Below are 15,698 nucleotides of genomic sequence, written 5' to 3' on the forward strand. Positions count from 1 at the left end.
AGGCGCCTTGAACTAGCAGCTTTCACAGAAGTAATCCAGAGCTGGGAGAACATATATATCATAACTCATCAAATTCAGGGCTGATAGTATATCATAATTTGTGGTGCCAATGATTAGAGAGTATTGATGACAAGGATGTTGAATCTCTTGCGGCAACTTCAACCGTAAACACGCCTGATGGACAAGGAAATCATAATTCTAGACCACTGGTTGGAAGATCACGTATACTCACGCATCATGAAGCCTTAGAAACTTTGGAAGTTCTTCCACGGTTGGTTTATTATACACACTGTTGAAATCCAAGTTGAGATTGCAGTGTTGACAATGGTAAAAACGAAAAATCATGTGAATCTGCCTACAGACGTTGCTTCCAATTTCATAGACGTTAGAATCAAGATAATTTGATCATAATAAAGGTTGTTTTACGAGCTTTGGTTAAAAGTTTACAGATTACTTCACCTGCATAAACTCAGAATTGTGTCCTGCATATATACAAAAACAAAAGGAAGGAAACCTGCAATTGTAAAACAAATACTGGAGAGCTATGCATACCTGCTAGGACCGTCGGTGATGCTGAGCAGCTAGGTGGATGCTATACAATTAATGAAGGAACAGAAGGACTGCTAAGTTGGTGACAAAAAACGGAGGACAATGTAGTGGCCTTTTATAGCCACACTATAGACCGTTGCCTGATTACAAAAGAAAAAAAAAACTCGTATTCTGTGATAGAAAGGTCGGCTGTGCAAGTTGCTTTTCCTCTTCTGAAACAAGAGTAATAATTCCTGTTCAGTTCTGCAAATTTTTCCTATTCAAGTCACAGCGAAAAAAGCGATAATTCCTGTTCGGTTCTGCACTCTTCATTTACCCTCTCTCGGCAGTCGACATCTACCCAAGACAAAGTTTTCCTATACTGTTGAAAAGGCAAACTATCTTTCCTAACTTGAAAAGCATTTTGATTAGTCTTTGCTCTCAATCGGTTAAGAATACAAGGAATTATAAAGGAAAGAACATTTAAACGGGAATGAAGCAAATAATTCATCAAACAATAAGTGCACGCATATCAAGAGAAGAAAGAGAATATGAATCAAAATCTTTAATATGTGATAATTCATTAACCGCTACTCGAAATCACAAATGGATTGCATCATTGGATTCAGAACAACGAGATCTTTAAAACAAGATGTTACAGTGACCAATTCCAGTGAAAAAAGAAAACAAAAACAATTCCTGCAGCCCGGTCAAAGTGTTGGTTGCTATTCGCCTATAAAGATAAATTTTGTTTAGTCCTGCATGAGGTATTGGACCTGAATATTCTATTATTTGATTTGATAAATCTCAATCACTCAATCATCCATAAATTTTCAATTTTTACTATTATATTTTATTTTCATAATAAAATTTATTTGTTTATTGTGAAAATCTAATATGATCAAATCAAATTTTAGTCGGAAATATAAAACTCTCTTAGCCATATTTTTTAAGACATGCCCACTTGTTTCAAAAGCAAGTGAACTTGTCTCGAGGGGACATCTGTAAAAACATAAATTTTTTACCAATCAAATTTCGCCATGTGTTATTTTATTCTTTAAAAGAAAGGATAAAATAAAATTGAAATAAATAACATGAAAAATAAATGAGCCTTCATATATTTCTTGGCCAATGAAAAGTTGACACTTGGGATGAGATATTCAAGATATCTTGTCATAAATACAAGATCCCATCAGATATCTTGTCATAAATGCAAGATCTCGTCAATAAATATCAACCAATAAAATTATGTCATGTGACATTGGAAAAGGACTTGAGAGCCCCTACAGATCTCTATAAATAAAGGGTCTCAACCTAAAGGAAAAGGATTTCGGGAGATACAGATTTCCTTCAAGACAAGCTCTTCAAGTAATTAAGCTCTCTCTATCTCTCTTCAAGCAAGGAATCTCTCTCTCAAAGAGTTCTCAAGCCTCCTTCATCTACGCTTGAAGTCTACGAAGAACGAAGCTCTATTGGATCAAGCCTAAACGCCCCATAAGAGTTCTTCAACAACACTTTGAAGACAAATCAACGGTACTCTTCAAAGTATCAAATCACCAAATCTCGCTAAGCACTGTTGGATTAAGCCTACACGCCCCATAAGAGTTCTTCAGCAACACTTTGAAGACGAATCAAAGGTACTTTTCAAAACATCAAATCATCAAATCTCGCTTCGCAATGCACGTCTAAATTCACGTTCTTGCAAAGCACAAATCTTGGCTTGATTACTCAAATAAATCAAGTCACCACACATCAAATCCAAGGAAAAAAATCAGAGGATTGTCATATTCTTTTGAAAGAATACATTAAATAGAGATTATACCCATTCATATATTTAATAAAATCATATATTTATACACGTGTGCTTGTTTAATTTCAGGTGCTTAAAATTGTGTCTACAGAGGTCTTTAAAGGTTCAGCATTTTAAAAGCATTTCTTACATGGAAGTGTAATAGTCCGACTATACGACTTGATCAATGTTAAAAGATTCCAACATATCCTCTTTATTTTAGGGTAATTTTTTTTTTTATTTCCAAAAATCGGCAGAGTTTCGTTTGCATTTAGGACATCCCAAGTTATGGACTACTATCAGTTTACTCAATCAACCCATCATCACAAGGTCCCTTAATTCCGGACCTTATATCAAACCTCATAATTCCACACCTCATACAATCCACACAATATATATATATATATATCCTACAAGTAAGTTCAATATGAACATAGTCCAACACATCATATCATAAAATTTAAAGGAAAAGGAATACTAACATGCAAAGAAAGTATTTACAATATAAGAAGTGTTCTTAAATATTTCAAAATGGTTAATTACAAGATAACTAAAAATACTACATGCTAAGCTGAACCTTTATAAATACATCAAGGTTTGCACAAAAGTATACTACATAAATACGTTAATTCCCTTTTGTTTTAAGTTAAATATTTACATAAGCTTCACAAAGTAGAGTCCTAAACTAATGATCTTCCTGAATGTTTGATGGACCTGTTACATACATAAACATACCATTATGTTGATAAAGAATATATGTATGCTCATGTAATGAATACGAATGACGTATTAACTTTCTATCAAATCCATGAGAATTCTAACAAAGAACTTATATTTTGCTTGTAAATCTTTTAAACCCAATTAACACTCATTTGTATATTCTTAATTGAATAATCTTATTTACTTGCATAAACTGGGTGACCTTGTAAGGTTTAATCCTGTAATTCATTTCCCGGCAATCCTATCACGGATGCCATTAGCCGGAGCTAATCATGTGAATCATTTTCCGAAAATCCTATAACGGATGCCATTAGCCGGAGCTAATCCTGTGAATCATATCCCGGCAATCCTATCACGGATGTCATTAGCCGAAGCTAATCTTGTAAATACACTAGGCTTTATTTACATTGAACACGATATTTATTATATTTGTATTCACCAGAAAGATTCTAAATTGTATAAGTGTAAATAGGAGGGAAAATCACGCACCTGCTTCGCCTGTCTCGCGACCTCCCCTAACAGAAGATCCAATCCTGGTTGCTCCTCCTGAATCACAAGGAAGTTTTTTTTTTTTGTTATGATTCTTTCAAGCCGATATTATAGAGAATTCATATTCATCCATTACTCATATGTTACTTTCTATGCATGTTCATTTCCTCATAATAACATACATACATATATCATGTATATTTTCAGAGTTAATATCTCAATATACAAGTGTTCGTATGACTCAATTCTTTTATATTCTTATTTATAGTATTCACATGAAAGTCTATTGTTACTGTCTAACTTTAAACTGTTACTGTCCAATTTCCAACTGTTACTGTCTGACTTTGAACTGTTACTGTTTGACTTTGAAGTGTTACTGTTTGACTTTTCCAACCGTTACTATCTGACTTTGAACTGTTACTGTTTGACTTTTCCAACTGTTACTGTTTGACTTTTCCAACCGTTATTGTCTAACTTTGAAGTGTTACTGTTTGACTTTTACAACCGTTACTGTCTGACTTTGAACTGTTACTGTTTGACTTTTCCAACTGTTACTATTTGACTTTTCCAACCGTTACTGTCTGCCTTTGAACTGTTACTGTTTGACTTTGAACTTTTACTGTCCAATTTCCAACTGTTACTGTCTGAACACTCATCAGATTTTTAACTATATCTAAAGTTCTAAAACTCCATTTTAACTGAGATTGATCTCGTTTGAAAGCTAAGAGACGAGGCTACTAGTTCTCTGAGGGAGGAGAACCCAGTTTTGCCTCCAAGATAGTCAAAATTGTTCATTTACTAATTAGTCCTACTACCCTACATAATCAGTCACGACTCAGTTTCTGTTGGTAACCCATAATTGGAGTTCTACATTTCCAAATTGAGCAAGACCAGTTTCCTTGGTTAGCTAACATTCAAATCTACAATTTCTATGAGGAACCCGATCCTAATCCCCTCATCCTCCTACCCGAAATCTCATCGAAAGTTAGGAGACAAGTCTGTCCAGATTCGTCTCCCCCTCCCCTTCACACAATACTTTCATAAACTACATACCACACACATGAATTAACTTAATCTCAACAATAAATACTTTTTCTCCAATTTATGTCTAAGAACCCTAACCTATGATTCAATATCAAGGCATCAATTCTTTATCGAATTTAAAAATGAATTTTTTTTAAGATCATGTTTAGAATACCTTACTCGGTACAAATTAAGATTTTGATCTTCAACCAGTTGAAGATTTTCAACTCCCTCATGTCTTTTCTTCTTGTTCAATTTCTTGGTAATCCTTTGCTCTCAAGTGTTTATCCCATCTTTAAACTCTTAATCTTGGATGGGTTCTTGAAATTTTAGTGTTTCTCTCTTGATTTCTCGAGAATGGGTATAAAACTCTCTATTTTCTCTCCTTATGGTTCCTACAGATTTTTTTTTTTTGGTGAGGAGAGAGTATTTATACTCTATATTTTCCCTTATTTGTATTTAGACCCTCTTTTTCCTTTAAATGTATTATTCTCTTCAATTAAATCCAACTCTCAACAGTACCAGGTTTATTATAATGTCTCGAATTATTTCGCCCGAAAATTTATATTCAAGAATTTCTAAATTTCTATTTTTATTTAATTATATGCATGAATTTCTTTACTTTTATTTATTTATTATTTTTCCCGGGATTTACAGGAATAGTAAATCATCGTGCATAAACCTCCAAAACTTAGAGAAAAGAGACATGGGATCACCAACGTCACAAAAAGAGAATAATACTGACAAAAAGGTGCCTAAGTTATGGAGATGATTGTGATGCAACTGCTTCACAGAAAGCGTCATCCCATTCTTTATCATCACCAAGAAGTACCATAGCTTCGCAAGCAAGTTAAAAAGTTGGATAGACAACTCCAGAAACTCTTGATCGAGGTCTTCAAAGCTTGTCGCTCCCTTGATGAGTCAACAATATTCTAATGAAATAAAGATCCCCAGCAGCAGGATGGACATGTGTTATACGTCTGAGGCTAAACCCTCTCCATCTTGGCAACCACTCTTTCTGACCTGAATCCCACACGTAGTGGTTTGGAAACTGTGAATAACAAAGAGACAGTGCTGATGCATCTTTTTGTTTGTTAGGAACCATTCAGTGAGCATTGTTTTGGTAATGCCAGGACGGTTTGAAGCAGAAAGAAGAGTTTCTTTACTTGAAAAAACAACATTGCGTCGTCAGACAGTCTCGTATGAGCAGATAAAACGACAATTGAGATATGATTGAATCTCATCATGCTTATATCTCTTTGAACAACCAATCGACATCTATAAGAACCTTTACTAATAAATTTTAATAGATATTTAATAAGCATTGATTGACATCAAATTTCAATATTTCTATGAGCATTGTAGCTTAGTACAAAATCTCCCTATTGTATGGAACAACAAAATTGTTTCCAAGTTTGATACCATCTTTTAAAACAAATCTATCGTACTGCTCGCGACGTCTATAATCAAATACACTCTAACATTTTAACGTTGCCTTGTATTTTTTAAAATGAAAATTTAAAAGAAGCAAAACTTATCTGAAAATGGAGAGATGGAGTTTTTGTTAAATGTTCATGGTGTGAATTACGTACTGTTATTCTGCTGCTTCTTCATCCAAACACTCAAGACCAAGGCTAGGCAAACGAACAGAATCCCAGTAGACAACACAGTGCTTATTATTTACAAGGAAACACAGTTTGCAAGGTGATTAAAAATAATAGTACTGACTTTTCCTGTCTGAAGATAAATTCATACCTAGTTCTGACTCGGCCATTCGTATATAAATCTCTTGCTCATTATCATCAAAAACTCTAATGTCAACCAGGTCTCCTAACCAGAGCAAGCACCCACTTCCTCCATTCCTGATGCCCATATTAATTTGAATATGCTGTACAGCTGCAGTTCACCAAGCACGTGTTCCTCCACTCCTCAAGATTCATTGTAATGCTAAACCATGACGATTTTTGTAACTCTAGAATTGTAATATCTTGTATTAATTATATTCTAATTCTCAATTTTTAATATTTATTTACAATCAAGTCATATTTGATTAATCATTTCATTTTAATTTCTGACAAATAATTCTTATGTGTATGATTTATTAGATTCCCTAATAAGTTTGCTCATATATAAATCATAACCTAAATAAAATAAGATTAAATTAATTAAATAAATTAATTTATTATCAATTCAATTAATAATTGATTTATATTAATTGAAGATCAAGTACAATGTCTAGCAACTTATCATGATCCCCTATATATTATGAAAGTCATAAGCAGCTTGACTTAACATTTTATTGATTAGTTTTCGGTGTAATTATTATTCATTCATCATGAATTTTCCGATTTAAACATTATATATAGAATGAAGATGTCTGCTTTGTTGAATCGATTTTATGCTCAACATTATAGTCATTGATTCTTTAAATAAGATTTTGAAATTTTTTTCAAAACTCATTCCACTTTTACCAAGAATTTCACAATCAATATTATTTGAGAACATATGGAATATTTTTTTTAATTCATCTAATGTAATGAATCCTCTCTTAACTACTCAAACACCGTCATATAGTTTATGTTATACTCAACATGTGCTTGTTTGTTACCCATAATTAGGATAACATATAGTCATGATCAAAGCATAACACTCCCTATATAACATAACTTGGTGATTTCAAGTCTAAAGATCACTTACACAACTATCACGAGAATCTTTTTATAGATATATGCGATCTTTTCATATTGAATTCTCTTGTAGGTCAGTTCAATCTACATGTCATTAACAAACACCTGCATATTAATTTCAGATATTTCTCGTACCTTAATTTATAAGAGCATATACTTCCTTTCATAAGAATAGAACATAATATGCACCTGTCTCAACAGTTCTATTAATGTCTAATATTAATAGAACATCGACTAGGAATATTTAGGAACAATGTTTTATGATTTTCCTTGCAAAATATTTTTGTCAATTAGACTTTATCTTTACTCTAAATTTATTAATTAAAAATTAGATTTATTAGTCAAATACGAATAAATATTAAAGATAAAAAACTTTTTATTAATAATAAAAATATTTTATATAAATAAAATAAACAATACATATAACCAGATTGACTACATGGTATATTCATTAACCATAAGCACAAAAGGACAGGGAAACAACAATGGTACATTCTATTAAGAGTACACGGCACAACAATAGAGAATCAAAATATCAACACCGACAACATTGAAAGCAATCTATCTTGGTTCTAACTCTGAAACCGAGCATTCGTTAACTGAACACGGTTTGCTGAGGCTGGATGAATAGCTTGCTCCAATCACATCCCTTTCAGTGAAGAAACCTGGTTGCTTAGGCTGAGGCAGTACATCATCATTACCTAACATCAAAACTACATTTGACATGGTTGGCCTAATTTCTGGATTTTCTTGCACGCACAATAAACCCACGTGAATTGATCGTAGCACTTCTGATAAATTGCATGTTATAACTATTGAATCTGCAGCCAGTTCCAAAGACCGGTTTTCTTTGAACAGTATCCAAGCCTAATAAACAAGAACATGTTATTATAACAGATTTGATATGTAGAAATAAGAAAATATTTGCACTGACTCCATATCCCCATGACTCTTTGATCCAAAACCATCATGCATATCATTTTCAGACTGGATTAGTTTACAGACTTTTACAAATATTTAAAGCATTTGAAGTGTCCCAGTGTCAAAAACATGCCAAGCTCCTGTTAGGATATTGCCATTTAGTGGCAATACCCCACCACTAAGCAAGTGGTTGCTCCATTAATGCCACAAATGGTGGCATACTTTAAGGCTTGCTTGTCCCACCTTATTTGACAAGAGTGCTGGAGAAGGTTGCCATGTTTGCCTATAAAAGAGGCAATTATTTGAGAGCAAAATAGAGAGAGAACGTGAGTGTGTGCAAGAGAGTGGAGAGAAAGTGAGCTGCAATGGCAGCAGCCTTGCTGCCATTGCAGCAGCTGCAAGTGCAGCAAGAGAGTTGATGAGTTGAGTAGAGTGGATGTAATCCTCCTCCTCTACATGTATTTTTGTATCCTTTCTCTAATCTCTAATAATATAGACTCTCTCCCGTGGATGTAGGCAATTTGCCGAACCACGTAAAATATTGTGTCAGTGTGCTTTACCCTCCGATGAGCAACTATCAGTACACCCCCGGTCCGCGCATGGGTGACGGATTCCCCAACAATTGGTATCAGAGCACATGGTAGAAAGAGGTGTTTGATTTTTGCTCAAAAATGAAAGTTGTCAAAATTATGTTTTGACCATACCACTGTGTAGAGGAGGAAGAGACGAAGCCACTGGTGAAAACGGCGTCAAAATCGGACGTCGGACATGGCCGCACTCTCCATCACTCTCCGGCAAGGCGTCTGCCCACGCGCGCAGACGCGCCCCATGCGTCTTCTTCGCCCGGATGGGTTGACCCGACCCGAATACCAGTTGACCCGACCCACATGGCTGACCCGGATATGAATGACGTCAGCATGACATAATTGTGATGTCAGCATGCACAGTAGGCATGCCAGGGATGACATCATCATGATGTAAGTGTGATGTCAGCATGCACAGTAGGCATGCCATGTCAACAGACACATCATCGACCAGTCAGCAGACACGTCAGCAAAGTGGGACCACCTGCCACATCATCAGCCGCGAGCCGAGCCGAGTTGAGCCGAGCTGTTTTTAAGCCGAGCCGCGAGCCGAGGGATAAGATTCTGTGCAGCAGAGTCTACGTGCAACCGGATCTGAGATTGAATCTGGATCGCTCATCAGGCCAGAATTGTTTTGATCAAATCTTAGCCGTCTGAAATGCGATTTGAATGATTTCAGACTTGTTTCCAGCTAATTTGATCGTTCCGGATGCAATGGTATGGTCCGATCATTGAGATTTGAGACCGAAAATGGCGGTGGTGAATTAACAAAAGAGATTGCCCGATCAGGAGGCATCTGAAGGTCATCATGGTGGTCGATGGAGATGAAGAAGAACATGTCACACATGTTTACCCAATTACATGTGCTGAACTGCTAAGTGGAGAGAAATTTTAATTGCCTTGAGGAAAGGCATAATTGGGACACTCGGACACCCGGTTATGTTGACAATTAGAGGTGTAGAGTGAAAATTGATTAAGACCAATCTTAACGAATCTAAGCACCGGTAGTCTCGCCAGTTGTTGAGAAATCATGTATTAAACCAGTATATTCCAGATTACTTGTAAAGGAAAGCCGCAACAAAGCTAGCAAATGGTTGTATATACGGAAAGACAGTACGATGGATAGATATGGCCTAAGAAGTTCTGTCTAGGAGATTGGGTTTTAAGCGGGACCAGTGTGACCCCTCCAATCTTTCCTGGGAACTTGCTTAGTGGAAGGATTATTCATACGGTACTATTTTCGTATATATAGCAGTTTGTAATGAAACAGTTGAAGACTAGCAGGATGGCGGCACAAGGGAACAGTTGGGTTCCAAAGGTTCAAGGATCTGATGGAGTGGTGATTTCTCCAAAGAAGTTAGATTCGGTGACTGTGATTTCTTGAGGGAGAATTGATGAAGACCCTAATAATGGAAGAGAAATACAGCAAGGGGATAAAGATTGGCACCCTATTTTGACTTGGACAGGTGTTGTGACAGGATGAGCTGCTGTCAAACATAAGCAAGAAATAGGGAGAAATCTGGAGAACAGAAATTGCACGAGAGCACACGGAGATTGTGCAGGAGTACCCGTAGGATCCAACGAGGTACTGTAATGAGACAACAGGTGCAAGGAGAAGAAGTGTTCCCAGATGAAGCTTAGAGCAGAGACTGTTAAAGTTTGTACAACAAGAAGTCTCTTGTGCTCTGTGATGAAGACAACAGGCGAAGACCTTTCCAATGCATGCAAGGATGAAAAGAGAGCTGTTGTAGAGGCACCTAATTGAGGGGGTGCAAACGCCTGTGATAAAAGGCGACCGCCTATGATGAAAGGCAAAGACACCAAAGAGAGTTGGTGTAGGTGGAGCTGTCAAGCAGAAAGGCGCAGAAGCTCCAAACATAGAAATCGAGGTGGAGGATTGCGAGGAGTGTACCGCAACTCTCTCTTTCTATGTAAGCAGTGGCAGTAATCTCTCCCATAGTGCACATGGTGGTAGAGAATTTTGGAGCCACTTTAAAGCATCTCAGCTGAAGGAGGATGCGACCGCCCCATGACAACGGGCGAAGACACCTTAGAGAAGGTGTGAGGGCCTTGATATAAGCCCAAGATCAGACCGCCGCATGACGACGAGCGGAGACACCTCGGGAGAAGGTGTGAGGGTCATGATATGAGCCCAGTTCAGAACGCCCCAGAGCCAATGTGATGGCTAGATATGAGTGGACAGGTGTATAGCCAATGAAGTGGCTATGATGAGTATGGAGACAAATGCAGGATTGACTTTCATGGATATTGCCCTCATGCTAAAGATCAATGAGCTAGAAGACATTTGCCTTGGACAATAAGTGTGTGACTTGTGGAGCATTAAGACGCGGCTGCTATGAAGAAGCAGAAGGGCATGCGCAGGTTCCGAGAACGAGTTGACTCTTGTCAAGGTGGTGAGCTCGGTAATGGCATTGTAATACTCAGAGTATGAAGACAAATATGGATCAACCTTTATGGGCTGCCCCCATGGTTAAAGGTGGAGAGCTACCTGGACTCTTACGACTAAGAGCGAGAGACTCACGGAGAAGTAAGGCGTGGTTCCTAGGGTGGAACAGAGGGCAGGCGCAACTCCTGGATGAGTAGACTCTTGGAAGAGTGGTGAGCTTGTGATCACATTGAAATACTCAATGACTGTCGCACTTGGGAATATTCGTTTGAGGGGGTGTTGTAAGCCTTGGTGTAAGGCTTAAAAAATCATTCCGGACCGAGCATGGTTAATACGCTCGAAGGGGAATGTTGTGTTGAAGATGCTCTCAGAATGGTAAGCTTGGAAGAGCTGCAGAATGCAAGCTTGTGCTGAAGAAGCAAGAGGACAATTGCCCACAAATGGCAAAGGGGGTGATTGTTAGGATATTGCCATTTAGTGGCAATACCCCACCACTAAGCAAGTGGTTGCTCCATTAATGCCACAAATGGTGGCATACTTTAAGGCTTGCTTGTCCCACCTTATTTGACAAGAGTGCTGGAGAAGGTTGCCATGTTTGCCTATAAAAGAGGCAATTATTTGAGAGCAAAATAGAGAGAGAACGTGAGTGTGTGCAAGAGAGTGGAGAGAAAGTGAGCTGCAATGGCAGCAGCCTTGCTGCCATTGCAGCAGCTGCAAGTGCAGCAAGAGAGTTGATGAGTTGAGTAGAGTGGATGTAATCCTCCTCCTCTACATGTATTTTTGTATCCTTTCTCTAATCTCTAATAATATAGACTCTCTCCCGTGGATGTAGGCAATTTGCCGAACCACGTAAAATATTGTGTCAGTGTGCTTTACCCTCCGATGAGCAACTATCAGTACACCCCCGGTCCGCGCATGGGTGACGGATTCCCCAACAGCTCCTGCAACCTAACATAAGTGCTCAAGAGTAAAATGAAAAGAAGAGTAAATAAAATAGTTATGAAACTTACATGCCCAAGAAGGTTGAGATGGTGGTCTGGATGGCTGAATCCTCTGTTCTTGTTCCCACTCACTATCTCTAGCACCAATACACCGAAGCTGAAGATGTCTGATTTTACCGAGTAGAGTCCATAATTTGCATACTCAGGGGATATGTAGCCGCTGCACTCATTCATGGAATGTTAAGTGGTGTATGTGAAAAAACGAAGATAAAAATCACATGTCGGAGGCGACACTTACTATGTACCAGCCACTTTATTAGTATTGGCTTCAATTTCATTTCCTCCAAAACTTCTAGCCAGGCCAAAGTCTGAAATTTTCGGGTTCAGCTCATAATCCAATAAAATATTGCCGGCTTTCAGGTCTCTATGAATTACTCTTAATCTTGAATCCTGGTGAAGATAAAGGAGTCCACGAGCAATACCATTGATAATGTTGTAGCGCTTAGGCCAATCAAGTAGAAAGCTTCGTGTTTTTTCTGTCAATTATTTGCCCAAGTCAAATCATTATAGCATCAGATTCCTAAATGGATATGAAAGGTACGAAAGAAAGCAAATGAATACTTCAAAATCAAAGAATGTTCAAATAAAATCACAAATTGGTTTGCCATTTTCCCAAGAGTTTTGAAGGAAACACAACAGATGATTGTTTTGGTGCTTATGGCTCCCCATTTGTCCAAGTAACTTGTATCCCCGACTAATCTAGTGTACTCTTTTTTTCTTAAACCACAGCTCATGGCCTTGTTCACTGAGATTTGGTTACGGTGCAATGACTGCCCTATATTGCCATTATATAAATGGAAAGAATTTGTAGCGGTTTTGAGAGATTCATACCGAAAATAAAAAAGTCCAAGCTTTTGTTAGGCAAGAATTCATAGATCAACATCTTTTCATCTCTTTCGATGCAGCATCCTAGAAGCTTCACTAGATTCCGGTGCTGAAGTTTCATAATATAATTGGCTTCATTTTTTAACTCATCAAGACCTTGTCTCGAAATCTTAGAGAGCCTCTTCACTGCTATTTCTCGTCCATCTGCTAATGTTCCCTGCAAACAATCACTCATTATCATAAGCAATCATTTGTCTTGTAAAAATAGGGAATCACAGTGTGATGTTCCCCACTACTTGCATCTGTCGTGACTATAAAGTTTGAACACTTTCCGAGCAGTCATTTATGTTTAAAGGCTGTCCGTGGTAGAAGTTCCAAGCAAACTAATACCAACAAATTATAAAAATCAGTCTGTGCCATGAAAAATTGAAGCAATCCAGTTGCCTGATTGTTTTCAGATTAGTACCTTGTAAACTGTTCCGAAACCCCCTTCTCCAAGTTTATTGTCGATAGAGAAATTATTTGTTGCACAAGCCAAGTTACTGAAATCAAACAATGGAAGTTCCAGATCTTCTTTCCTCTGCATGTTATTTGAACTTTTTTCCATAGACATTTGTCCTGTAGGCAGAATAACTGGCATGAATAACTGGCATGAATAAGAAAGAAGAATGGGAACAATATTTTTGGTTACAGTAAGCTACCAAATACTCTTTTAACATTTTGACGATGCTTTCCATTTTTAAAAATCAAAAATCAAAAGAAACAAAACATCTTATCTGAAATGGAGAGATCGAGTACTTGTTAAATGTTCATGGTGTGAATTACGTACTGTTTTTCTGATGCTTCTTCATCCAAGCATATAAGACCAAGGCTAGGCCAACGAACAGAATCCCAGTAGATAACACAGTGCTTTTTATGATCCTTTTCTTGGTTTCGGATTTTTTATTTATCCTGGCACCATCTCCAATATCTACAACGTAGAAGAGAAAAACTGGAGTTAAAAGACAACATTAGGAAAGTCAAGAGGTATAGTATTTAGGATGGCTAGAAATTTTTATTAGCTACTGCACCCTTTCTCATGGTTATCTATTATCTACGATTTGTCCATGTTGGCAATGACTTCTATTTAGTCTGCCCTGTGGATAGTGCATATTTTGATTCATTTTCAAATTTATTCTTAATGAAGTCTCTGTATCCTGTGTTATATAGTTACAAGGAAACACGGTTTGCAACGAGATTGAAAATGAAGATTTTTGAGAAATATACTATAATGGAAGAGATAGCTGCAGAAGCGCAGGAAAAATAAAGTGAAGGAAAATCTTCGTCTATATCTAATATGTTTGATTTCCTATTTTAGCTTTATATGGGCAGTTGCTATTTAAAGAATGACTCAGCCACAAGTTGCTAGAAAGTGATTTGTAGAAAGTGAGTTTTCTTGTCTGAAGATAAATTCATACCTAGTTCTGATTCGGCCATTCGTATATAAATCTCTTGCTCGTTTTCAGCAAAAACTCTAATGTCTACCAGGTCGCCGAACCAGAGCAAGCACCCACTTCCTCCATTCCTGATGTCCAGATTTGAATATGCTGTACAGTTGCACTTCTCCAAGCACGTGTTCCTGCACTCCTCCAGATTCATCGTCTTGCTAAACCAAGATGATTTTGTCTCAGGCATCTTCACTCCAGCGAGCTTTCGGAACCCATCTCCAGAACAATTTAGTGGAGTCCTTCTAACACAGCCATTTGACCAATCAGTCTCGTCCCAATCTCCTGGGGATTTTGGTGCAAATCCATTCAAGCAATCACACACTGGAGAGCTTTGAATATCACAGAAACCATTTGCACCACATAGTGCATATCGATCACAATTATCTGTATTTGCTGTTTCATAAAGCAACCAACTTTGTGTTTTCTCAATCCAAGTAAAGCTCGCGATATCACCATTCTGTCTTGTCACGAGCCTCCAATGCATCGACTTATCAACTAGACTTTCTCTGTAAAATATCTCCTTCTCATTGAAAACAAATTCATATTTGTATATAGGATTTGGTTTTGTGCTAGGTACGCCACTGAACCGCAGACCATCCCATAGTCCAGATCGGTACTTCACTTCCGAACCTTCCATCACAACCATGTCAGGATATCCATAAGGAGCAAGTTTACATGTAATGGTACCTCTGGAAGGATCATCTTCTGATTTCCATGATGTCATGGACCAATCCATTCCTGTTATTCTACTCCTTCCTAGCTTCATGCCTGGCAATATCGTATCAGTCGGATGTTCAAAACTCTGCCACAAGGAATTTTCCAGGTTGTGATCGCCCTCCTCTTTCACAACAAGGTTTCCTGACTCCAAAAGTTGAGCGGTTGGATTCCTCGCAGGTCTTGCTGTGTTGGAAGACCAAATCACGCTCCCACTGCGATCGAGAAGGATAAGAATTCCTTTGTTTGTGATCTTTAAAACCCCCAACGAATCATTAAGGGGAGTTTCTCTATTGGCAACCCAAACTACAGTTTGAACTGGTATTTTCCCATACCATATGCCCAAGTATCTGTTTTTGGAATTTCCAGGGCTGAAAAATCCTAATTCATAGGTTCCATCTGCTGAAACTATGGTATCGCCATCCCTGATGAACTGAGTTGTGTTTATGATGTCAATGGCTGTGGCCGTTACTCTATTCAGCATTGAAAAGAAGCAAAAAAGAAGTACGGGAATGTAACCCAT

The 15,698-nt window shown here is 37.6% G+C and overlaps 1 protein-coding gene across 1 annotated transcript; it reads right to left on the reverse strand.

Annotated features, from left to right (window-relative positions):
- Positions 1 to 11,708: 11,708 nt before the first annotated feature.
- LOC18095690 (G-type lectin S-receptor-like serine/threonine-protein kinase At4g27290) lies at positions 11,709 to 15,698 on the reverse strand. Its single transcript, XM_052448145.1, has 7 exons — positions 14,432 to 15,698; positions 13,804 to 13,944; positions 13,441 to 13,592; positions 13,131 to 13,191; positions 12,388 to 12,625; positions 12,159 to 12,309; positions 11,709 to 11,747 (listed from the first exon to the last, which is right to left on the reverse strand). The coding sequence occupies exons 1-7, from the start codon at positions 15,696 to 15,698 to the stop codon at positions 11,709 to 11,711; spliced, it is 2,049 nt and encodes a 682-aa protein (XP_052304105.1).

This window comes from Populus trichocarpa, chromosome 1 (genome assembly GCF_000002775.5).
Source record: "Populus trichocarpa isolate Nisqually-1 chromosome 1, P.trichocarpa_v4.1, whole genome shotgun sequence".
Classification (NCBI taxonomy): Eukaryota; Viridiplantae; Streptophyta; class Magnoliopsida; order Malpighiales; family Salicaceae; genus Populus; species Populus trichocarpa.